A 27,640-nucleotide genomic window follows, 5' to 3' on the forward strand; every position below is an offset into this window, starting at 1 on the left:
CCTGTGCATTGCAACTTTTATTTCTTATATGGCACTGCAAAATAAGTAAAGTAAACTATAACAACAACAAAGTGTAGCGAGATCGCTTGTTCTCTGCATAGTGTGAGAGCGCCATTTCAATAATTGTTCCTGGATATTAAACTAAAAGTATTCCATAGCATATTTAACAGCGGATCATAAAGCAGATTCAAGGCTCTAAGATGTAGCCTGTTACCAAGAAATCTTAAAAGGAAATGTCAGTTTAGAAAGCTACACTAAATAGCTAGTCTATTACATATACCAATCTAGGCGCGCTCTTTCAGAGCTTCAGCCATTTGTCATTGTATACATGTGTATAAGAGGCTGCCCATAAAACATTCCCAACACCATTTCTCCACCTTCATCAGCCTAAACATGACACACGACAGGAAGAGTTAATCGATTCATGTCTGCAGCAAATTTTGATCCATCCCAATCCGCTCTCATCTGACAAGGCAATGCTTTTCACTTCTCACTTACGGTAAGGCCCCACAATGCAGACATGCAGCTTTTTTGTTGCAGATTTTTGAGCCAAAGCCAACCATGGCTACAATAGGAATAAAAAATATATAGGAAGTACTTCTACTTCTACTTACTACTTCATCCTCTCTTGGCTTTGGATCAAAAAAATGCAAAAAAAAAAAAGCTGCTTTTCTACAACGTGGGGCCTTAGCCTTATACAGTTATTGGGTTCTTCTGAAAACTGGAATCTTGCTGTTTCTCATAAGGCCCCTTCACACAGCGTAAGCGCGCCGCTCATTTAGACACCTATACATGTGTCCGAGCGCGGCGCTTCAAAACAGAGCCCATTAATTTCAATGGGAAACGCGCGTATATCGTGTTGGCAGCATTTGAAATATTTTCTCTGGTTATGCCAGCACCGACTCCTATGGCGTCACACAGATCACTTGATCCTTCCATTTTCATTTGGATTCATATTTAACCTTCGATTTTATGTTGCAGAGGGTCACATGTCTAATTTCCAACTCTAATTGTGGAAGGGCACGTGACTCTAGTAAAGTGACCACTCAATGTATCAACAATATGCTATAGAGCAGAATATTATTTTAAGAAAATATTCCAAATAAATTTTAATTTATGCCTTTAAATACCTGTTAATTCTGGGAAATGAGTCCAGTGGGCGGTCCTAAGCAGTAAGTGATAGCCTTCTTGTATGAATAAAGAGATGACTGCCAATCACTGACAAGGACCGCCCACTAGACTCATCTATGTTTTTTAAAAAGCACTAAATCCTGCTACTAAGCCTCATAATAGACTGACACTTGCCAATATCTAGGGGTTTTCCTTGTAGAAGTCACCTTATTTACATCACAAATAAGATATTACAAATTAAGTATTATAATAAAAGAAAACACCTGTAAAGATAACAAAATCCATCATTGCACCCACTACTGACAATAATGTCACAACTTATCTACTCACTTCTTGATACAGAGCACGTCTAGAAAACTTTCCCAAAGACCTTAATGAGTTGGCTCCAGTCTATTGTTGCCTATGGCCATGCTATAAAACACTGATTACTATTAATTAAAAAAAATAAGTGATATATTTTACTATCTGGTTTTAATAAATTTTAAAAAAAGTACTTTCCCTTTAAATTACCCACTGAATGACAAACTTGACAGATTTCATTGAATGTGAAAACCTGTTGCAAGCATTTTCCATTCAGATTACTTCTGCTACTAGCGGGTCAGATTTTAAAAACTTATCCTTATGTATTTTACTGCAAATCTGCAGCATATAAATCCTCTCTTAGGGGGCATTCACACGATGTAACGCGGCGTTGATTAAGACATGTAAACTCGAGTCAGAATCAGTGCTGCAAAACAGAATCCCATGGAGTTCAATGCGTTCCGTTTAGCATACGTAACATATTGTGAGGCTTTTTAAAAGATTGATTTCAAAGTGTTACGCACGCTAAACGAAACCCATTAAAGTCAATGGGATTCTCTTGTGCAGCGCTGATTCTGACACGAGTTTACGTGTCAGAATCAACGCCGCGTTACATCTTGTGAATGCCTCCTTACGATTCAACTATACATTAATAATGTCACCGATGAAGTTTTTGTCATAGCTTTGCTGAATTTTTTGTATAAAATAAGGTAAATATATTTCCTGTCATCTTAACCCTGTAGTGACCGCCTCGATGTCAGAACCATTTTCTGCACGTTTCCATTATCACATACCAAGCCCTATAGTTTTTGGTTTTTTCCCATGAATGTAACTGTATGAGGGCATGGTGGACAAGTGGTATTGTGTAATGGCTCTATTTTTGGGTAGATATATCTTAATTTATTAACTCTTCCTAGTAAGGAATTTTTCCATTGCCTTTGTAAGTTTGAAATTTTGTGCTATTCACCATATGGCTTAAATAACCTGATAAATTTATTCACTGGGTCAGTTCGATTAAATTGATACTAAATGTGTGTAGCTTTACTACTTTAACAAAGTAATAACATTTTTTTTTTCAATAGCCGCTTTCCAAGACCCATAACTTAATTTTTTTGTTAACGGAATTGTACAAGGGCTTATATTTTTGAAGGAAGACCTGACGTTGGGATTGTTGCCATATTGGGAACATTAACGCTTTGTGATTGCTTTTTATAACGCTATAACAGTTGTATTGCTCAGGTCCTTTTGGATGCAAAATGTGTGTTACGTTTTTATTTTTTACTATTTATGAAATATTTAGAAATGGGGAATTGTTATTGTAATTTTAAACATTAACTTTTTTTTAAATTTATTTACGGTACATATTTTTCCCCTAGACAAATTTATATTGTGATCTTTTGATCGCTTTTATAATGCATTGCTCTAACTATGTAGTGTAATGCATAATTATATCTGACAATTTATAACTTTTTGCCCTTGGCATGGCCAAATAGGAATGTACATAGGCAGCCCTAAAGGCCTTTATTAGCCCCCTGGCTGCCATGTTTAGGCATCAGACCCTTGTGATCTTGTTCGCAAAGGTTCTGAGGCCTCTAGGAGGGAGACCCCTCCCTCCAAAAACCCTTAGATGCCAAGGCTGCAAACTGCCAATCCTAGGCATTAGGAGCAGGTACCCGCATCTGAGTGTGCGGGAGACCCCGTATTATTCCACTTCAACTGACAAAGAAAGTCAACTGAGGCGAAATAAGGCTCATTAGTGACAGACGTAGAAAGTCTATACATCTGTCAGTGATAGGTTAAATGAAGAATGGCAAAAAAAATAAAAATTGCTCAGTTTTTGTAAAATACTAGATTAAGTGTTCCCTGTACAGGTCATTACAGTTATAGAAATACTAAGTACATCGACATTACCTACTGTTTTGTTACATTAGTTAATCCCTTAACACCCCATGCTTAACAGTCACATTATGAGAATTATGCAGTTTCCACAAAATAATGTAAATGTTCAGCACAGTGATAGTACAGGAACAGGCGCTGTGTCTGTGTCATTACTTGTGGGTACCAGCTGTAATTTACAGCTGTCACCCCCCTTTAACAGCCAGGGGCCCCTGTCATTCAATTCCTTAGATGCGACAATCAATAGAGAACACAAGATCTAAGAGAGCTCCATCTGTCACCTATGTCGATGGAGAAATAACAAAGTTCTTGCTTTTGGAAGGACCCAAAAAACAAGAAAACTACTGTATCCTGAAGGACAAAATAGGCCTCCTTTAGAGCATAATAAAATAGATTACAAAAATTTGTTTGGTGTAATTATTTATGCAACAATCATTTTACTGAAATAAAATGTAACTTTTCCTTTTCAGCTTTTTTTTTTTTTTCTAGTAATAAAGTATTAGCGTATAAAAATGTATCAGTACGCCATACCAGTGAAGAAAGGAAATACGGAGTTTTTAAGTCAGAGGACAACCTCTCAGTGGAGCCTGTAGCTTGCTGCTACCTGTTTCAGTCTTGTACATAAATAGGTAAATAATGGTACCATACTCTCTGGTGGTAGTGCCTGTGATAGGGATCTCCAACCCACTTGGACAATGTAGAGTGAAAACATAACACACACACACACACTATAGTAGTAAAGCAAATTCCAAGTCATTTTTAATGAACCACAATTATTTTATTTTTTTTACACCCACCACATGTATATGCTTATTTATTCTTAATATATTGAAGGTCAATAAGTAGTAAATCAATTAGTGACATTTCGGTCTGATCTGTATAGGAATAAGGGTAAGGCATAATGTGCAAACAGGAGTGCCTGTGTTAAAGCTGAAGGGAACTGTTAGGACAAACTACACAGGACTGATGATAACGCACTTTCATGTATAGTTTCTCATGCCCTGTTTAGGCAAATACAGAGTAACAGTGAGCCCCCTATTCCAGGGGGCCAAGCATCTAGAAGCTTCCATTCCAGGTGCTGATGTTGGCCTTTACAAACATTTCTAACCAGTAGGTACAGATGATGTCATCCTAAACATGAATATGATCATTTACTGCACCATCATAACCATTCAAAACATTGGAAAAAGCTAAAAGTTAACTATATATTTAAAAGTCAGGTTAAACTTGTATGTGCAGTTTATGGATGAAATTATATATTTTGTACCTACGTTATTCCATTTTGGGTCTCACGCCAAGTCTGTAAAAAGGCAGATGGCAATGGCGTTGAACATAAATTAATTTATCTCGGCAAGCTTGCCCTGTCGGTAACTTTTAAGCAAATTATATATTTGACTTTGACTGGACACAGACTTTTTCTAGGACATTGTAATTCTGTAAAATGAATATGGATTAAGAATATAATGTATTATTTAATCTCCAGGATAAGTAAAAATCCAGAACAATGACTCTGTTAAACTGCTGTATTATTCCAGCTCCAAGATAACGTTCAATTCAAGAACAATTATACTTTAAGACTGTTGCATTATTCAATTACATCTCTGTAAACCTGCTGTATATGGAGACTCGTGGGCAGGGGCGTTTAGTGGCCTTAAAACCAAACAAGGAGACCTGTTATGATTGCCTTTGCTGGTCATACTTATATTGAACTAGCTTTTACCCGCGACTTCGTCTGCGGTGATTTGAGAATTGGGCGGACACAGACGTGTGACACTGTAAAAGTGCTTTAAAAAGTTTGGTGGGTAGCAAATGTGATGTGATGTGTTATATTGTGTATATAGAAAAAATATATATCCTTGTACCGTGTTAGCCAGTGGATATGAAATGAAAGAAATTTTTGAGAGAAGTCCTCAGTAGTTGATACCTTTTTTAATGGCTAACTCAAAAAGTTTTTTGATGACATATCAAGCTTTCGAGACTCTATCGAGGTCTCTTCATCAGGATGGTATAACACAATTTCTGAAGGTAGGCATATATATACACAGAGAAATGGAGTGTTAGATGCAAAATAGATGGAGAACAGAACACAATGTAAATAAACATATATATCAGTTCCCAGGGAAGTTCTCTGGGTTTATAGCTTCTTTGATCAGTGACGTGGTGTCTAGTGGTTGTAAAATGTCATAAAACCCTGGGCCTGGTTTAACCCCCTTTGGAGCGTGTCAAAGTTTGCCATAAGTTTAACCTCCCATATGAGGCGATGTTTTCTGCTCTTGAAATTCCCTCTCAGTACCAGGATCTTCATATCCTGGGTCATATTATGATTTTGATTGCAGAAGTGTTTTGGCACAGGGAGGTCCATTCTCTGTTCTCTAATCGTATGTCTGTGTGAGTTCATCCTAAGAGACTGTCCTGTCTCACCTACATACAGGCCCTCAGGACACTTAGTACACAATATCAAATACACTACATTAGGTGTGCTGCAGGTGAAGTTACCTGGGATCTTGTAGTGTCGATCGGAGTTCGGGATCTTTATTTTGTCTGTAGTAGTATGTGCGGGCAGGTCTCAACAGGGCCACCAGAATACCAAGATCGGAGTTATTAAAATACAACACCAAACAGGAGAACACTCGGGTGCCCCTGGTTGTCACATATAACCCCCACCTGGAGACGCTGAGAGGAATCACACGCAAATTACATCCACTACTGCAAAAAGACCACCGTCTAAAATCCATATTTCCAGACCCCCCTCTCCTGTGTTACAGACAGCCACCAAACCAAAGGAATATGATTATTAGCAGCTCACTGTCACCTCCAACTAACAAAGGAACATTTCCATGTGGAAATAAGAGGTGCAAGACCTGCCCGCACATACTGACTACGGACAAAATAAAGATCCCGAACTCCGATCGACACTACAAGATCCCAGGTAACTTCACCTGCAGCACACCTAATGTAGTGTATTTGATATTGTGTACTAAGTGTCCTGAGGGCCTGTATGTAGGTGAGACAGGACAGTCACTTAGGATGAGGATGAACTCACACAGACATACGATTAGAGAACAGAGAATGGACCTCCCTGTGCCAAAACACTTCTGCAATCAAAATCATAATATGACCCAGGATATGAAGATCCTGGTACTGAGAGGGAATTTCAAGAGCAGAAAACATCGCCTCATATGGGAGGTTAAACTTATGGCGAACTTTGACACGCTCCAAAGGGGGTTAAACCAGGCCCAGGGTTTTATGACGTTTTACAACCACTAGACACCACGTCACTGATCAAAGAAGCTATAAACCCAGAGAACTTCCCTGGGAACTGATATATATGTTTATTTACATTGTGTTCTGTTCTCCATCTATTTTGCATCGAATACTCCATTTCTCTCTGTATATATATATGCCTACCTTCAGAAATTGTGTTATACCATCCTGATGAAGAGACCTCGATAGAGTCTCGAAAGCTTGATATGTCATCAAAAAACTTTTTGAGTTAGCCATTAAAAAAGGTATCAACTACTGAGGACTTCTCTCAAAAATTTCATACATTGTGTATATAGTAATACAGACAATGTGATGTGTTATATTGTGTATGTAGTGATACAGACAATGTGATCTGTTATATAGTGGAAAGCTATAGGTAAATGTGAGTGAGTAGAGTGAGGGCTACTCCTGAGGTGACAGTAAGGAGTGTGCAGGCAGGTTGAGGCAGGAAATGCCAGGCAGTGTGTGTGAGTCTATAGCTGGGGCTAGGAGTCCTGCTTTTGTGAGTCTCCTGCTAGAAAGCCATGTTGTTTAGTGGCACCAAAAGTAGCCTGTGACTCAATCCTAAGGGAAAACTATGTTTGTGGAAAATTGCACGCAAATCCGTCCAGGCAGTTTAGCGTGATTGAGGAACAAACATCCAAACTCACAAACATCCAAACACACAAACTTTCACACTTATAATATTAGTAGGATCATTGAATCATGAAAAGGCTAAATTGCTATAATTAGGGTCAATTACGGTTTGGGTTTACATGATATTTCTTATGATCAACTGGAAAGGTTAGTTTATAAAAATATTCCCTGCATGTACCTAGGTAAAAAAAAAAAAAGTCACAAAATTACAAACATTATTTGATCTGCTACTTTTATTTCCATGTATGTAAAATAATTCTATAACTCCTTAAAAGGGTATTCCCATCTCAAGGATCCTATCTATACTGCTAACTTATGTAAATCGAAGATGCTGCTTTGTTTGCCTGCTATATGAAATTATTCCTCCCATTGTTTACATATCATTTCCATGGAACTGGATCTGTCTGATAAGACATGACAAATGATGTCAGTTGCTGCTCTCTGGAGGGGGGCTGAGTTCCCTTCCCTCTTATCTACAGCTCTGCCTGGAGGAGAACTAGTTCAGCTAATTGCAGTTTGCTCCAGACCATATCTGTTATCTCTCTATGTAAACACAAAGATAAAACGGAGTCAGTTCTCTAGAAGCATGGTAAGTGTTCTATGCAAACCTGTGTATTGTAATTTTCACGTCCTGTGCCTACTATTTGATCTGCTTTTATATTAGATTTCTAGTAATAATAAATAATCTCTCATGCTAAGGGTAAAGTCTAGATTCTGTTACTTCATAGTGTCTGGTTCAGCAAACTGGGAGGAGGCGGCTTTGACCTGTTTTATGAAGAGTACAGGAAGCAAGAAGAGGAGACAGCAGGCAAAGCTGCTGAAACACGGAAATGGGAAGAACCCCTTTAAGCTGAGGATCCGTTCCCAAGGAGTAAACACGTGTCAGAGTGAGCACTTCAAAACAAAATCCCATTGACTTCAATGGGTTCCGTTTAACGCGCATAACACATTGAAATCAATGGGTTAAAAAGCCTCCCATTGATTTCAATGTGTAGTGCGCGTAAGACGGAACCCATTGAAGTCAATGGGATTCTGGTTTGAAGCGCTCACTCTGACACGTGTTTACGTGTCAGAATGAGTGGCGCTTTACTCCGTGGGAACGGAGCCTGAGACCCCAAGTTGCGGAAACGTAGCTTCTTTTTTTTTTTTTGCAGATTTTGCTGTTGTTTTTTTGAGCCAAAACCCAAGACTGGGTACAGTTCCCTTTTGCTCAATCCAATCCTGGCTTTGGCTGCCTGTGCCCAATCTGATGAAAAGTCCTCTTTAAATGTAAAATCTTTGAGGAGCTTGAGGCTTTGCTAGTTATTCAATACATTTTTTATGAAGAAATTATTTTTGTATCTTCTAAAAGCCATAACATTTTAATTTTATCTTGCGCCAAGCTGGTTGACGGCTTATTTTTTGTGAGACAATACGTGATTTTCATTACTACTATTCAGGGATACCAAGGAAATTTTGATCACTTTTTATTTAATTTTTTTTGGAGGCAAGCTGACCAAAAAACAACATTTTCTTTTCTTTTATGGGACAGCAGTACCAAATATGTTGTTTTTTTTAAAAAAAAAAAAAAAAAAATTGAAGTTTTATTTCTTTTTTATTGTTTCATGAGTGGCCTGGCATGACCTGACATAGGGTGGCATGCCCAAGGCCTTGATAAGGCTCTCCTGGCTGCCATGGAAATGCATTGGTGCCCCAGATGCAGTAGAGGAGAAGGAGTTTAGGCCAGTGCTCAGGACTGAACTGTATAAGCCTCAGCTGTTTGGCAATATGAGTGTTTTCCATTCAGTCACCTGTTTATTGAGCTGACTGTGAAAGAGGAGGTACCTCGCTGAGAATGAGCATTGATTGTTAGAAAATCCTGAGTTTTTAGGAGGGGAACACAGGGCTTTGGAGAAGTAAGGAGACGCAAGGCTGTACATGGCAAATGTCACTGTTAAAACTAATTGGCTACTTAGCAGTCAGTCTGATTATAGCGACACTTGACATCTAAAGCCCTTGCAGAGTGTGCACAATGGACTACATGAGGACCAACAGCTGTAACTAATAAACAACGTGAAATCTACTAACAAAAGGTATTGAAATTTTTGCCAGTAAATGTTGTTTAATGGTATATTTTACATTAAACAGGCAGTAGACTTTAGGTAACCAAGAATACAAAAAACTGGGATTGTGAAAGGGCAGATTAAGAATACAATACTGAATATAGTATCAGGCTAATTTCACTTCACTTCAGAGATATTTCTCTTCTAATGCTGTGGATATCATATACCAATCACTAGATAGAAAGGATTAGAGGTGGAAAAGTCAAGCATTAAGTGCCGTCATGTTCTAGAGAAGAGACCAGTCATTCTTTCCTGATCAGAGTTCATGCATCAAAGAACGCATTTTAATCTCAGCGCAGAGCCTAGACTTACGTGTACCGTCTTTTCATTACAACCTTTGAAAGGCTTCAAAACAGTAGATTTATTTCAGAACTGTTCAATATAAGAAGCAGCCTAGTGAATGAAAGGTGAAGAATAACAGATAATAAGAGGCAAGGCTGTAATGTGTTTTCCATATATAAAACACGGGATTATTTCATCAAATCATCTGCGGACTACCGGATTATAAAATCTAAATATATACTTGAGGATATTTGGGTGTAAATCTGCAGCTATGTAGATAGTGTGCATGCAGAACAATGTAAAAAGTGAAGAGGCCCCAGCCCTTCAATGAGCTGATCAGTGGTAACAGAGGTCGGACCCTCACTATCGTGAGAGGCCATCAATGTTTTGAAAACTAGAGGCCTCGTGCTGTAAACGTCGCGATTTTCGCCGTTTTACAGTCAGAAAAAAGTGGATGGGATTCTAGTGGATCCCAGGCCCATTTTGCAGTGAAAACTGCAGTGTGGACACTCTGCATTTTCCAAAACCGGTGCGGTTTTGGAAGTCGCAGCATGTCAATTACATCTACAAAAATGCCGTTGTTTTCCCCATAGGTATAACTGAAACAGAAAGTCCAATAGAAAATACCAAAACAATGGCACTTATATCTCTGCAAACAGGGCATATACTGGCAAAACGGGTAGTATGCTGAATTCAGAGCGCTGTTCGTTTTGCAGCGGTATATAACATGACCCAATGTTAGAGAACATGAAAGGTCATCTTTAATGGATATTTTTAACTGTCCCAATAAATCTAAATGCAATACACTGTCTACCAATAAGTATTTGGACACCTGTGGTAGAATAGAAAAACAACATTTATTCATGTTCAATATGAGCAGCAATTATACCCACAACCCTCTGAGGCATGCTTTCCACAAGTCCTTGTATAACGGCTAGTGGTATTCTATTCCATTCAGCTTGGAGAAGACAGGTAAGTTCTTTCACCGATTTTGGACGGCTGCAGTTTCGGGGGTCTGCCAACTCGGGGCACATTCTGACAATCATCGTTCACCTTCCACTTCGTAATCACATAGGCCACTGTCAATTTTGGGTAATTCAGTTTGCTTGCTTAAGGATCGACCATTTCTGTGGTACTCCATAATTACCCCTTTCTCGAAATCGAACAACTCTGCACTTCGTGCCCTCTTTCATGCGACTAATGCCAATGCTGTTTCCTACATGATATATAAAGGCGGAAGGTGTGACGTACATCACAACCAGAGAGATCTTCATTTGTATTTGCATGGGTGTCCAAATATTTATTGGTAGACAGTGAAGGTTATAAAGAGGACTAAGTATTGATTCACCAAGCACAGCGTCATACATTGTACAATGGTATTGTGGGTCAGCCCCATTCATATGAATTGGACTAAGCCACAGCATGGCCATATGACCAAATGTCCTACTATTTTTGTTTCTACTTCTACAGCTCCTATGCAGACAGCATCTCCAAACAAATTATGTGTCCCTATTTAATTCTGTTTATAGAACATCTGACTTGTTCAACTATACTGTATCTATAGTCCAAGCACACGTTATTGCAACTGATTTAGTATGTATGATAGTAAGGCCTCTTGCTGACAACTGTGGTGTGGGTCAGTGTGCTATCCAGGATTTCTAAGGGCCTGTACACACAACTGAATTTCACGGTCCTATGTTCGGGCCGACAGTCCAGGCCACAAAATATAGAACAGGTCCTATTCCTGTCCTTTCCTATTTTGCTGCCCATACTTTTGTGACTCCTATTCATTTAATGAAAGGAACTGTTGAAGCACGGCTTGTGCATGGGCAGTACACAGGGAATATCCCCATGTCCCCCATGTGCCGCACGTGCTTTTAATTCATGGCAGGCCGGTTGCAGCACGGTCATCTGCAACCGGCCTTAAAAGGTCAGAATGTGAATGCCTCAAGTGACTATAGATGCCCCGCCACTCAGGTGCAATTTACCCCCTTAGTGGCAAAACTAAGTTTTAAACTTTTAAATTTTAGTTTTAAGGGTCAGTACAATTTTTCCCTCTCTGTATTACTTTATTTAATCTTTGACTGTAAAACCACTTCAATGCTGGGGTCAACAAAGACCACAACACCTGGAAGGCTAAAGGCCATTTTAGCCTTGTAAACTGGTTAGAGGGAAATGTAAGAGAAGAGGTAAACAGACAGACAACATAGAGGACAATATTATTTACTGCAGCTCATGGACAGTATAATCAAAGGAGATTACACATTATAGGGACTGGAGCACAGAAAGGGGAATCTGTTAGGAATTTAACCATTTAATCACCATTTAGACAGGCCTTATAACACAGTGACACTATGCAGGTGGTGACTTAAGTGTTAACTCTCTTACACATATACACACACAGAAGGTGCCAGACTGGAAAACATTTTATTACTGAGAAGGGAATGAAAAGCCTGTACAGAACAGAGCAAAAAGGTTAAGCGACACTGGACTGAAGTATTGAATTATTGAAGGGAGTGCACATAAAGGAGATGAGGAGTATAGGGACTAAAGTATAGCTTTCTACTTTGGAAGTAAAACGCAGATGAAGGGTGGAGGCATGGCAGAGCAGAATACATTTTATTTTTGCAGACTACATAGACTAGAGATGATGGGGACAATTCACTGCCCCAAATAATCTGGCTTTATTTTACTTATCGGGTACTGGAGTTTTCATGAACAGTTGAAATACTGTATATGCAGGGTATTGCTGGGCAATCTTTTCTATCAGTTTTTCCGCTGCTAATAACCACATTATGGCCATAACACGTTTCACATTGTCTCTGAGGATGTGTACAATAAGGAACCATTTGCCCCTCCCTCCTAACCATTATAAATAATTTAAGCAAATGCAAAAGATGAGGCAGGAGAGCGCTGGTCCAAATAAAAGGAGTCTTCATTCCAAAATGGTGCACACAACGCGTTTCAGGACTTGCCCTTCCTCTAATGTGTATTATAGCATATGGCGGGAAATACAACATATATATTGGGACACTCACTGATCATAATAATGGTGGTCCCAAGCTCCCTGTTAGAATAGAACAGTTGTTGTGCATGGACACAGCTTCTCCATTCATTTCTACGGGACTGTGAAGTGAAATCAAATACTGTGCTCATATCTCCAGCAGTCCCATAAAGTTCATAGGAAACTCAATGCACATTTGATTGCCGTTGCATTCAACAGGTTACCTGGGGACCACGTGAATGATGGGATCACAGCAATAGTTGGCAACGGTTACGCTCACCATTACACAATTAGTCACTAGCATCACACAGACAACAGTATATTAGAAGTTCTAAACATTTCTGGTACATTTTAACCAGCCAAAAACATATTTTAACAATGCTAAATTTGCTTTTAGATGGGGACCGAAAATCAATAAGGACCACCACGCTCGACCAATCATTCAAATAGTGCTTTAATTCCGAAAGTAGAACACAACGCGTTTCGGGCCTATGCCCTTTTTCAAGTGCAACAACCACAGTAAGCTGACGGTCTGATATGCAACTAGACTCCTTAAACAACAGTACATGGTGAGTGTAGTATGTACAGACCGTTAGGCATACACCAGGTGTATGCCTAACGGTCTGTACATACTACACTCCCCATGTACTGTTGTTTAAGGAGTCTAGTTGAATATCAGACCGTCAGCTTACTGTGGTTGTTGCACTTGAAAAAGGGCATAGGCCCGAAACGTGTTGTGTTCTACTTTCGGAATTAAAGCACTGTTTGAATAATTGGTCGAGCGCGGTGGTCCTTATTGATTTTCGGTCCCCATCCAATTTTGCTGACACCAAGAGTGATACAGACCCCGCCGTCTCATCACCTGGGGAATAACCCCCCCCCCCTCCCTAAGTGGTTTACAAGCCTATTAATTGGTTGTTATATACAACCTCTCAAGGTGAGAAGCTCTCCTATCACGCACATTTCCGTATACCTAATGGTACCTCACTATGTGCTGCTCGGTGCTGCCTCTGTTTTTTGTTTACCTAAATTTGCTTTTAGGGAACATGTCATAAGATTTAAGACACAAAATCATCCACAAGTGCATATGGATTGTGTGTTTAGTGTCTGAATCAGCTATGTTGTAAAGCTGTCCATGCCAGCATTAAAAAAAAAACAACTTACCTACCTAGTGGCTGTACTGCCGGCATCTCCACAGTGGTTCAATGAAACTGTGGAAAGTACACCTGGAATTCAATGCGCATGTGCCAGACTTCGGGTTTGTGTGCAGTGAAGTCGGAGTGTATTTCCCTTGCTTCACTAAACCACTGTGCAGGTGCCGTTGGCATCAGGTAAGCATAAAGTTCTCTTTTATTTAAATGTGGGCCAGGAAAGTTTTCCATAAAGGACCTATGGGTGGTTTGTTGTCCCAAATTGCCCTGACAGCTTCCCTTTAAAGAAAATGGAAGAAGATACGTACAGGCAGGTCAGCGTAGAAATAGTGTTTTCGATCAAACAGGGACTTCTTGTTTATGTTGCAGTTTAGGGCAAGGCCAGTCATTACAGCAGCTTCAACACATCTTCTGTTGATGATCTACAATAACAAGAAACATAAAGTTAAACCATTGAATGGAGTGAATAGCAGTAATGTTACGCTGCATGCAGGAATCACGATCTGAAAATGAAGTGAAGTAGAATTCCTACGTGAGTGAGTGAAGAGCCATTAGCCTAGAAGACACAGATCAAAAGCTACTATACTACTTAGAATCCACTGGTGACTGTGCGAAGGTAGAATTAGACTCATTAGATTTTAGGGGAAAACAAGAGCTAAATGATTTAGAAAAAAACTCAGCAACCAGGAAGAAGCGAGAAAGAAGAAGAAAATATCTACTCATATGAGCTGTTGTTCTGTCTTGCTAACTGCATGCAAAAGTGGCATGAATGTTGCCAAAAGCAAAATTAAACAGAAAAATAAAACTAGAAAACGAAATATATTCCCACTGCCGAGATCACCTGCATATGATTTGAAAACTAGAGCTCTGTTTTCTTAAGAAAATCCAAGTAGTAAACTCATTTGATTAAAGAAAAGTGAGGCAGATTTATCAATGTACATATCTACATCTTTTGTACATGTCGGAAAATCTGGACGGATCTTTAGAGTTGCGCCGATTGTTTCTCATTTATCAATATATTCCATCATTCTTTTGATTAGGAATAAAAAAGCTGGAATCTGGTACATGGAATAGACACAGGCATACTGCTTACATGGCATGCAATGGATCCTGCTTTTTAATATAAAGATAAGATACCAAAAAGTTCAGCCTATTACCCTGAAGTGTTGATCTAGTGAAAGGCAAACCCCACAGGAGGAATAAGACAATTACAACTAATATAGGATCAAAAACAAGGTATGAGCAACAATTAATATCCATCTTCAGTAATCTAGTATACCGTAATATTATTACTGTCAGGAAAAAGGCAACCAGGTCCCCGATAAAGAGGGAGCCCAATACAATTTTTGTCCCCTGCAGAGGCTTAAATAAAATATGCATACTCGCCTCTCCATTCAGCTGGAGATTCAGTGGGTCTCAGGGCTTCCTCCACTAGATGGAGGAAGGCTTCCATCTTATTTTTAACATTTAAGTCAATGATAAAGGATGCAGACAGAATCCATGGAAATTATCAACCCATCTCTGGTAGAGATTGGTGATATTGAAGGCCTTTCTTCTACAGGAAATCTAAGTTTCCATTTAGGCTCATCAGCCTATACAAATCAGGTGACCCTTGAATATTCTCAGGGGCTGTTATTAAGACTTGCTTACGAAACGTCAGTCTTAACAAACCTGCCTCAATGTGTACCTTCTATATCATTCATTTTTCAGTCTGTTTTTCTGATCTTATGATGGATCAGAACAATGGACTTTTGTCCAGTAGGGAGATATCCAACTTTTTCATAGATGAATCTGCACTGGTGCCTTGTCCCACATCCACCGTGAGCTTGTGTTTGACACAAGATTTAGTTTCCTGTGTCGGCACATCATCAGCACTAGACATGAAAAGGGCTACCCTGTTTCCCCGAAAATAAGACACCCCCCTCCTTCACCACATGGACCACCTACAACCGGCAGTTAGCGGAGCACCGGCATGACTGCCGATTTTCCCCCGCTCCAGCCGCTGCATAAGACATCCTCCAAAAATAAGACAAGTCATATATTTCGGAAGAGAATTTAATATAAGACACTTATTTTCGGGGAAAAGGGGTAGCAGACACCTGCCAATGCTGGTTTTGGGCAATGCAGATAGAAGTTTTCATTTAATGTCCCAAAGTTTTCTTTAGAATGGGGTTGTCCACAACAACTCCCAATGGTTTATGTCTGGAATTAAAGCTCAGCTGCATTGAGGTGACTGAGGTCGAGCTGCAATACCACACACAACCTATGGACAGGTGTGATGCTGTTTTTGTAAAACACCAGCCATGTTTTTCTCATTCTGGACCATTTTAATGATGTTATCTTCTCACAGTTTTCATAGAAGAACATAAAAGGCAGCTTTACCAAGGAAGTCTAGAGGTCATTTCACCTACTCGAGGTTTGGAGAAGAAAGAGGACAATAACTAATCAAACCATATACAAAATTTCATGCCCCAGGACGTGGGCGGTTGAGTCTTTATAACAGTATTGTTCTGTTCCGGGTTCTAGAATACAGGAGTATAGTTTATTTCTAATCATGTTATTAAAACACCACCATATTATTATAACTGGAATGTAAAATAATTATCTCTCTTGTTTCCTATGTTTAGATAGTGCTGTACACAGCTCACATATGCGCAATACAAAACTGACCTAAACCATTACAAACTGCATGAAGCCAAACTCCCTTGACTGCGGCAAATCGAACCCCTGGCCCCTATCAAATACTTGTATTCTCTTTTAAGCCATGGCTACACCAAGATTTTTTGTAGCACTACTGACTGATTTTAACTATTGAGTGACAGCTGCAGGCTACCACACTGCATACAACCCAATGCATTCATTTGCACCACAGCTGTAACTCAATAGTTAAAGGGGTTATCCAGTTTCTATTATAATTGGCCCATCCTTAAGATAGGTCATCAATATTAAATCTGTGGTGGACCCCAGCAGATCACCTACACAGAGACAGCACAGCTCTAGGTATTGTTTACAGTGGCCCAGAGCTAGCCTAGCAGCAGGGTTGCTATCTCTGTGCTACAGTGGTAGTGGTTGCTGTGGGGTGCCACATCCACCAGACTAGGGCCCCACTACATAAAAGTCGCCGACAAGTGGCTACTGGGCTTATACATCTTAATCAATATGTATACGAAGACCCTTATATTCATTTTTGTACATTTTTCTGAAAAGTATAGATAAAAGTATAAATACTGGGATAAGCAGTCCATGTCTTTTTCTCTAAAATATTGACCATCAGTCAAAGAGGGTATCCAGTTTCTATAATCGAAGGTTATCCTTAGGACAGGCCATCAATATTAGATCTGCGGTGGTTAGACACCCGGAAAACAAGCAGATCATCTGTAACAAGACAGAACAATTCTGGATAATGCTTACATACCGCACGCCGATCTGCTCACTCACCATATAAACAGGTAGTGGTTTTATTCCTGTTTAGAGATACTTCTCTAAACCCAAGCACCCTGAATGATATCCCTTCAGAACCACCTCATTTTATGCTGAAAGAATTATGATTTTCATGCTTGATCAAGTCATATCACTGTTCACCTAGTGCGTGGTCACCAGTTGAAGGTTCACAAAAGGAACTGGGATAAGGCTCATACAAAAATTGGTCATTTACAAGATATTATTGTCAGATATCAGGAAATGTGACCAAGTTTGTAATTGTGTATTAAAGATGAGCGAACAGTAAAATGTTCGAGGTTCGATATTCGTTTTGAGTAGCTTCTTAATATTCGACTACTCGAATCGAATATCGAACCCCATTATAGTCTATGGGGGGAAAATGCTCGTTTCAGGGGTAGGCAACGTTCGATCAAATTACACTTACCAAGTCCATGAGTGAGGGTCGGGCTGGATCCTCCGAGCAGTCTTCTCCTTGCAGCATCCCCGCAGCATCTTCCGGCTCTGAATTCACTCTGCCAGGCATCGGGCCTGGGCAGAGCTGACTGCGCATGCCCACACTACAAGCGGACATGCGCAGTCGGCTCTGCCCAGGCCCAATGCCTGGCAAAGTGAATTCAGAGCCAGAAGACGCCGCGGGGAAGCTGCATGGAGAAGACTTCTAAAGGTAGGAGAAGAACCAGCATTGATTGGCTGACTGTATAGCATTCGGCCAATCAATGCTGGTTCTGCATCGAACTTTTACATTTGAACAGCGAGTGGTACTCGATCGAGTAAGAGTATTTCGAATACCGTAGTATTGATCGAATACCTACTCGAACGAATACTACTAGCTCATCTCTAATGTTTATGTTACTCCCTTACCATAAGAAGTGGGTGGTAGCAGCTATGTGTAGAATGTATGGATGTTGAAGGCGCTTCATTCCTTTCATGCTGAGTGAGATAGATTAGTGTGGAAGCAGAGTACCCCTTTTAGGATCACATAGGTTTGTGTGGCTTGGGGTTGTTTGGATCCCTGACATAGATATTATGAACAATGTATTTTTTTTTTCAATAGTTCTCTCTAAAAACAACAAATCAGAATTACTTCTTACTGTTTTTCAGCACATTTGTGGTCTAAAATATGCTCACTTGCAGTTTTTATACGTTGGAGCAATCTTACAGATGTATCACAAGATGTAACTTTAACTATAATGCTGATTTGACCTTTACTGATTTGACCTTTTTTTGTGTATATAACGCTTTGTACAAACTTCACAAATGTGATAATTCTGATACTTTAATAAAACAAAAACAAAACGTGCGTAATTTCTAAATCCACGTCTATTGCCTCTAGCACTTTTTAGAAATATGCCCCATCATTTCATTATGTATTTATAGTATTTAGAAGAGCATTAGGAAAACTGGGACACTTTCATGATGGCACTGAAAAAAAGTCATGCCGTGCCAAATTTATGCCCTTTCAGTAGGAAAAAAAAGTAGAACTTAGAGAGTTTCAAATGTATTCCATTTCAGCACACAGCAACATAATCTGCTGTATATCAAAAATGAGAATTCATTTTTATAATAATAAAATTGCCAGCCATTTCTATGTAACTTTAGTTACAAGATCGTCATATCTAAAAAGACTACAGTAATCCAGAGGCCACTGTTAAGTCAATATTAATGCTATTCATTTTTCTGTCAAAAGGTGACATGATAGAGAAAATGTGATTGCTAATGTGAAATGGAGATAGCACAATTTTTTTTTAACTTTAAAAGAAAATTGGCTTTAGACTCATTTTATCCGAACAAGCAAAATTTAATAAATGACAGTACAAGAAACTGCCTGTGGTTATCTCTCTCTCTTCTGGCAATAGCTAGAACTGTGATACAAAAATCAGGCGGCTATAAAATGTTCAGAACAAAAGGGAATGTTACAAAAGACATTTAAAACTGTATCATGTCTCTTAAAAGGAGATTATCCATCCCGAAGAGGTAAAATGTATGCACGTTTAGACATGATTAGAAGCAAAAGCTTCAATTACAATGGCTTGGAGACTTTATATGTGCGACTGGGGAGAGTCACAAAGGAACCAAATTATTAGGTACACTTCTAAAACGATCTACATATAACAGAAACCTGTTAGACGACTGCTCTCCTCCATCACTGGATGGCCATCAATACAAGCCCAATAATGGTGACTCTGATGCTAATGAATGGCTAGATTCCATCTAATACAGTCCATGCAGACTCGCCTATGGCAGCAGCCTCAGATAGACTCAGATAGACTCCCCAGGCAGCCAACACAAAGTCTGCCACTGTCCCAGCAGCCCATGGTTAGGTTATGTATGATGTATGCATGTCTGGTTTTGCTAGCATTCAGTTGGTTTCATGTGAAGCTTGACTTAACCAAAATTAGACCTAGGTTAAAAGGTGGGCACTTTAATGTTACTAGCACCACAAAAAGGTTCTAGTACTATACTAACATTCCACACAGGACTTTAATACAAAACTAGAACCCCAAATAAACTTTGGCACTAAACTTGTAGCCCGCTGAGACTGTAATACAGCACAAACAATGAATATTAAGGACAATATTTGTTTCGTCCATCTACATGTTAGTTAAACCTTTACAAACAGTCTTTGTGCTATGTTTTCCCAGCTCTGCCCTTTTAGATCCATTTTCAGGGCTGCAATATTAAAGAGGACCTTTCATGTCCTCGGGCATACATGGTTATATATAGCGCTAGAAAGCCACCAGTAAGCTGAATTCAGCGCACTGTCGCCTTTCCCGTTATGTGCCCCGGGGCAAGAGCTATCAGTGCAGTTACCGATTGCTCTTCACCGTCAGAAGGGCATTCCTGACAGTCTAGCTGGGAATGCCCCTCTTGACAGTACTGTCCATAGAGCTGTACTGGCAGTGGGGGCATTCCTCACTGCCCAGCCATGACGCTGAGCGGTGAGGAAACCCCCCCCCCCCCCCAAGTACTGTCAGGGGGGGGGGCGTTCCTCACCGCTCAGTGTCATGGCTGGGCAGTAAGGAACGCCCCCTCTGACAGTACAGAGCTATGGACAGTACCTAGACTGTCAGGAACACCCTTCTGACAATGAAGAGATATCAGTATCGGCACCGATAGCTCTTGCCCCAGAGCACATTACGGGAAAGACAGCGTACTGTCGGCTTTCTAGCGGTATATAAAACCATGTGTGCCCAAGGACATGAAAGGTCCTCTTTAATGCAGAGATGGCATATTTTACAAATTGTACTTTAATTGTCTGTCATACATATTTTGCAGAGCTCCGAAGATTACATATTGAATACACACTACAACCTCTATAGATGCTGCCTTCCTCCATAATAATTTATGAACATTGTATACATTTTGTTATCAGGAGACAACATCTATAAGGTAGGGTTCACATTACCCTTGGTGTCTGCACATAAAGTATCCGTTAAAAAAAAAACAGACACCTATCATAACGGACACAAAAGGATAGTAACTGATGGGTATTAGTTACTGTCCGTTATATGTCGATTGCCCAATGACTTCAATGTTAAAAAAAAATAACGGACACTTGCTGTAGGATTTTTTTGTCCACTTGAAAAAACGGACATGGTTGTAAATGAACACTAAAGGACACAAGATAAAATCCCATTGAAATGAATGGAAATTGCAAACGGACCAGCTAGTGACCGTTGCTAAAATCTTGTACGGACAATAACCGTGGACACTGCTGAGCGGACACCAACGGCAATGTGAACGGGTTTTTCTGTCCGCTTGAGAAGTCGGACATCTTTACATGCGGACAGTGAAGGAAGGGCACGGAGTGCAAAAGAACGCACCTGATCGCCATTTAAATAAATGACAGGTGTCATGGACACAGCTAGTGTCCGCTCTTAATGTCCATGCAAGATTTTGAGCGGACACTAGGAGCGGACACTACCTGTCGGACACAGACGGTAGTGTGAACGCCCCCGTAGCTTCAAGATGGACAAGAACTCCAATTTCTCATGAAACCAATTTAAAACAATATCACAACATGCTAGTTAACCCATCAACAGGCTGCAAGTCCCAACACAACCACTGTTTGGACACACACATAAAGGATCCGATGACAACTTATCTAGAAATCATGTAGTTTTGAAAAACTGGTCATTTCATGACACAATCCCTGGACAAATCAGACAAGTAGAAAGTTAAGATACGTTTATAGGTGTCCTTCACATTGCCAAAACAGATCTAATTTGTCAAGGCATGAACTCTGAAAATGGCCTGTGATATTTGTGCAGCCACACAACCAGCTGCATTGCTCTGTATGCCAAATACCGGTCTATCATAGCCAGCATTTTCAACAACTTACTTTACAGAAGCTCTTCTGTAGGACTAGACCACAATGGCCATGTCTTCACTCCTAGTCAGCATCATTGAGGCTGGGGTGCCAATGACCCTGCAGCTTGTTCACCAGTTCTCCTTCCCTGGACTAGGTATTAACCACTGCATACAAGGAACATTTCACAAGTCTTGACGTTTTGTAGATGTTCTGTTATAGCCTCTAGCAAAATCACAGAGAACCTTACACTTGCCCATTTGCCTTGCTTCCAACACATCACATATAAGAACTGTTCACTTGCTGCCCAATAAATCCCATCCCTTGACAGGTGCTATTGGCATAAGATAATGAATGGTCAAATCTACCTACACTTGTATAGTACAAGTCCCATCTCTTCATAGACTCCATCAAGAACACTTTTTATTTTGAACAGCAAAGAAAAAAAAAAAAAAATCAACAGAAGAACAAAAAGTGATCTTTGTATTTTCATAAAGCATTTCCCTGAAGGCTGCTTCCAGGCGACACGACAATAGCACAAGGCTCTGTACACATGCAGGGTGTTCTGCAGTGAATTACATTACATATTATCAAGCCAAAATTACTCCACTAATTCAGCCTTCCTGTTATGCAGGGACAAATAGACCAAATACACTGGGATAATCCTGGACTCCAGAGTAATGAATAAGACATTGTTCCACTCAATGCGACCAATTGTTAGTGATGTCAACAAGAATATCTATAAGGGATTAAAAGTAAGGTCTACGGCAGATGATGGGTGAACAAGTGATCCTTGGAAAGCTTGTTCCTATATACAGCTGATGTTACAGGAGTCTACCGCCATCAGAACAGCTTCTAAACCACTTGCTGTTACTAGTGATTAGCGTGCATACTTTCTGTCAAACAGTAAATCCACTTTTAACCAACATCCAAATGTGAACCACCCTGCATGGTACCAGAATGTAAAGACTGACAGGTCCCAATGTGTGGTAACCACAAGCTTTTGCTGGTGCTCAAGTAGACATGGCCATGCCCAGGGTGCACCAAAGAGATCATTTGCATACGCATTAAAAGTTGACTTTCATAGAAGCAGAACTGACCTTTGACACATGAAAGGTAAGTTCACTCTGCCACTAACTTGCCCTACAACATATAAGTGGTTTAATTTAGGTGGTGGTAGACACCTTTACTTACGCAAACCCATATAAGTCATCTGACTAGCTGATTTATTAACCTAGGAAAAAAAAAAAAAAGTCATGTTCTATCTTCAAGAGAATTCAGTCTTGTAAACCATATTGAAATGAATAGGACGCAGAAAAAAAATGCTAGCATTTTAGCATTACTCAAGTGTTTTTTTCTGCTTCCCATTCATTTCAATGGGGTTTGCAAGTAGATATCCACCTAAAGATAGGTCATGATTAGAGATGAGTGAACACTATTCGAAACAGCCATTTTGAATTGCATGCTCCCATGGAAATGAATGGAAGCGGCCAGCACGCTTAACTCCCCTGCGTGCCAGCTACGTCCATTCATTTCTATGGGAGCGTGCTATTCAAAATGGCTGTTTCGAATAGTGTTCACTCATCTCTAGTCATGATGCTTCTTTTTACCTCTAGCAGAAAAAAATTTACTAGAGGAAAAAATCTGTGACTTCCTTTGAAATGAATGGAATAGTTAGCAGGCGTATTTTTTAAGGCAGAATTTAAGGAGTACCATATATACTCGAGTATAAGATGGCCCCTAATTTTACCACAAAAAACTGGGAAAACTTATTGACTCAAGTATAAGCCGAGGGGGGGAAATGCAGCAGCTACTGGAAAATTTCAAAAATAAAATGGTCGGAGTTTTTGCTGGGAAAGGGTAGGGGGTGTTTTGGTTGTCTGTCTGCCCCTTTCCTGAGCTTGAGGACTGGGTTTTTTTTTTCTCCCAAATGGAATTCAGCCTGGCTGAATATAGGGGATCTGCAGTGCTCCTATTAACCCCTTCCCGATGGAACAGGAGCTCTGCAGATCCCCTATATTCAGTAGAACGGGCACTTTCAGACACAGGGATACCTAATGTGTATGTGTTTCACAGTCATTTTCTACTTTTATATGTATTCTATGAAAAGGAGGGATTTAGAACTTTTATTTACTTTGGTTTTTTTTATATTTTTTTTAAAAAAGCTTGTTTTCCCCACCATTTTATGGGAGATTCTATACATTACTATTGCGGCTAGTCATAGACCCCCCCCTCCCAAAAAAAATAATAAAAAAAATTATATATATATATATATATATATATATATATATATATATATATATATATACACACACACATATATTTTTTTTATTTATTCATTTATTTATTTTGCTCGACTCGAGTATAAGCCGAGGGGGGCTTTTTCAGCACAAAAACTGTGCTGAAAAATTTGGCTTATACTCGAGTATATACGGTTTTCCTTCAAAATCCACCTGCAAAAAAAATGGCAGATTATATTGGCGTTTCACTTTAGTGCCACTATTAAAGCATACCTTTATAACTTTATAAGATAAGCAATCATGTGCATACATGTGGAGTAATACCATTATATGTCTTGTATTTAAGTAGTTTCCTCTTTGCAGTCTATTGCTAATACTTAGTTGTATCTGGCCAAGTGGGTGGAGACTATCTGCTATGATGTCTCCCATGGGCTACACATGGATAAGACAAGAGATTCTACTCCTTAAAGGGATTCTACCATTAAAACCTTTTTGTTTGTGGATAAAAGACGTCGGAATAGCCTTTAGAAAGGCTATTTGTCTCTTACCTTTAGATGTGGTCTCCGCTGCCACAGGCCACGGGAAAATGGCTGCTTGCACAGTATTGTTAGCGGCCATTTTCCCGTGGCCTTTGCGCCTGTGCAGTCTGCTCTTCTCAAGGCTCGAGGCCTAGAAGTTACGAGCCTGCGCCGGAAGAAGACACTGAAGATGATGCTGCGGACGAAAGAGGCGGCGGCGCTGGAGACAATTCTCTGGCAGCAGTTGGGACGCCCCCATCACTGTTTGAGTGCTGGGGCCCTACCCCCATCGCTGCAAGAGAACTCATTTGCATACCGGTAAAAATCGGTATTTCTAAGGAACAACGCAGCGGAGACCATGTCTAAAGGTAAGAGACGAATAGCCTTTCTAAAGGCTATTTTGACTTCTTATCCACAAAAAAAAAAAGGTTTTAATAGTAGAATCCCTTTATGACTCTCTCTCACTCAGAAACATAACAAGAATTACAGAGTGGTACTGAATAGTATGTGTCTATATACAGAACCCAAGTGAGAGAAAAAACTTACTGATAGCTGTAGCATGTGCTTATGTCTTTCCTTGTCTCTTAAATTGCATTCTCTTCCCTCCACCCCTCTCCATAGATTTGTAAGGTAGAGTTCACTCTACTGTTGGTGTCCGCTCAGAGGGTGTCCATAAAAAATGGACACCTATCATAACAGGCACAAACGGACAGTAGTGGATGGCCATCAGTTACTGTTCATTATATGTCCATTGTCCATAGACCTTAATGTTAAAAAAAACATTTTTTCAAACGGACAGAAAAGTCCTGCATCCTGCATTTTTTTGTCCGCTTGAAAAAACGGACATGGTTGTAAACGGACACTAAAGGGCACAAGATAAAATCCCAGTGAAATGAATGGAAGTTGCAAACAGACCAGCTAGTGACCGTTGCTAAAATCTTGTATGAACAATAGCCACGGACACTGCTGAGCGGACACCAATGGTAGTTTGAACGCCCCCCTAAGGGTACATGTCATCTGAAACCTATAAAAGCAGAGTGGCCATCTTGAGAAACCAAGATGAAATTCATCAGCAATTTCAGAGTGAATGTTAATTTAGCGGTGGGAGAGCAATGACGAGAGTGGAGAGAGAAGCAGTTTCCCATAATAACATATATCATAAGCTTGCTTTATGCATACTTTGGTGAAAAGTTAGAGATGATTTTCAAGAAAATGTATAACTATAACAGTCTCTCAAACAGTCTTTAAGACTGCTCACACAGCGATTATTTAATTACAAATATACATACACGTACCTAGGAAACATCAACTATAAGAATAAATAATGCATGCAATTCAAGCAAATACGTACCGGCAGAGTTCCTGGCAATGAAGCATCAAAAAACGATACTGTTGAATTTGGAGGTGCCGCAAACTTAACTTCAGAGCTCGAAAAAAGTTTGGAAACTGAATTAATCTGGGCATGGATTTCAAGTCCAACAACGCTTTCCCAGGGCAAGGAGCTGTAAGAGAACAACACTTGGTTTATTCTATTGGTCGAGCGCTTTAAATCACTCCAGTTTAAGAAGCAAACTGTGCAAGAGTTATTGAAGTGCTTAATCCTTAGAACTGCGCAAGTCATGTGGGACGAAGCAGGAATAAAACTGGCATTTGTAAATATTAAAATGAATACAGCACAAACGCTAAGTCTCCGGCGCTGGCAGACATCAGTGAGTGATCATGCCTTAAAACGCAGAACTGGAAAGCTGCACTGGGAAGCTGGGAGTTGTGTCTCTCAAAAGGTTTAGCCGAAAAAAAAAAAAAAAAACACAAAGAAATTTAGGAAACAACTAGCATTACCTCTCTAAAATGTGAGCTAAGTAATACACAGGCGTGGGCAGACCAATCAATGGTTTTATCTGTCAGGATTTTAGTCTGAACACATTGCACGACCTGGGCTTCTATTCACTAAGTCTCTCTAAGGAGTCTTTCAGATCTGACAGTAATCCAACAGCACTATTGTTTATTGATCTTTTAGTCATAAAGCACTTCAACTGACAGCAGATAAGAGCCAAGAGAACATTTTCTTATGTCCTAAATTCCCTTATTTACTTGAACATCATATTCCCCACTCTGCATTCAGTACTTTAGTCCGAGCAGCTTGCCCTGCGCTAAGCCAAGTCATTTCAGCACGATTTTATCAGTTATCTCCTTGACACTTTGCAGTGCGATTGTCACTGGGCCAAAATATGAAAGGGCTGTAGCTTGTTAAATTCTGTCTGCTGATCTTCACATCGATCCGGAATTAGGTGTTAACAAGAAAATAAATAGCTAAAAGGAGAAGACAGCGTTTCCTTAGCACAACTACTGTACACCCTACAAAGACAAACATATATATATATATATATATATATATATATATATATATATATATATATATATATATATATTGTAAGCTGATGCCTGGTCAGGTAATAGAGGGGGTGTACATCTCACCCAGACTGCTCAGGTGGGTGAGATGAGAAAACTCCATAAAAAACATTTCTCAGCAGATAACTATTGTCTGCTGAGGGTTATTTCAAAGTTCCAGTTACTGGGCTGGATTTTTAGGAATGGCAGGTAGGATTGGTAGTGGGACCTGTCATTCCACACTTTGGGGATGTTTCAGCAGCGACTCAGCTGTTGAGAGTCTCCTTGTCAAGGAGACTTAAGCCAGCTCCAGATAATTGGCAGAGCTTGGCTGGAGAGCCAACAGAGAGGTCATATTTTTTGGAGCTGTGTCCTGATTCTACTGGCTTTTGGATTTCTGTTATTCTAGGTGAGGTAACCTATTCTATGTTTAGTTAGAGCCTAACCGGGCAGGTATTTATTTTTGTATTTTTTCCTTTTGTTGCTGCACTACCTTTTTGAGTGAAAATAAAACTCTACTCTTGTTTTGAACTAAAGAAACTGGACTTTTGTGTCTATGCTTCCCCACCTAGCAACCCCAGACCCTGACAATATATATATATATATATATATATATATATATATATATATATTTCTGGTGACAGATGCCCTTTAAAGTGTGGTCCTTTCCCTTGGCCAGACCAGATATAGCTAAGTGCTGTACTTCAATTATCTCTGGTGCTCCCATTAAAGTGGACACGGATAGGTTGAAGCAGAAGTCAAACCCCCACCTATTAGGTATTTGGCCTATATACTATTGGCAGAGAATATATAGCTTTCATGGCATAAGCCCACAAACTGGCATTTGCCACACACTGCATATACATTTTGTCTAGTTAATGACACGGTGTAATTTGTCATGTGTTATGTTGTATTTGCCTGATTTTTATGTCTTGATATGTAAAAACTATAGAATTCAAGCAGGGCATACTTAGTCTT

The 27,640-nt window shown here is 39.8% G+C and overlaps 1 protein-coding gene across 1 annotated transcript in view; it reads right to left on the minus strand.

The window, feature by feature from the left end:
• The window catches only part of GATB (glutamyl-tRNA amidotransferase subunit B), an 84,178-nt gene that overhangs the window by 49,976 nt on the left and 6,562 nt on the right, over positions 1-27,640 (minus strand). Inside the window, exons 2-3 of the mRNA XM_075257511.1 lie at positions 25,626-25,776; positions 14,075-14,188 (exon numbers count right to left, since the gene is read on the minus strand). Coding sequence (XP_075113612.1) covers positions 14,075-14,188; positions 25,626-25,776 — 265 coding nt within the window. The remainder of the gene's footprint in view (positions 1-14,074; positions 14,189-25,625; positions 25,777-27,640) is intronic.

The sequence above is a fragment of the Leptodactylus fuscus genome, chromosome 1 (assembly GCF_031893055.1).
Source record: "Leptodactylus fuscus isolate aLepFus1 chromosome 1, aLepFus1.hap2, whole genome shotgun sequence".
In the NCBI taxonomy this organism is placed as follows: Eukaryota; Metazoa; Chordata; class Amphibia; order Anura; family Leptodactylidae; genus Leptodactylus; species Leptodactylus fuscus.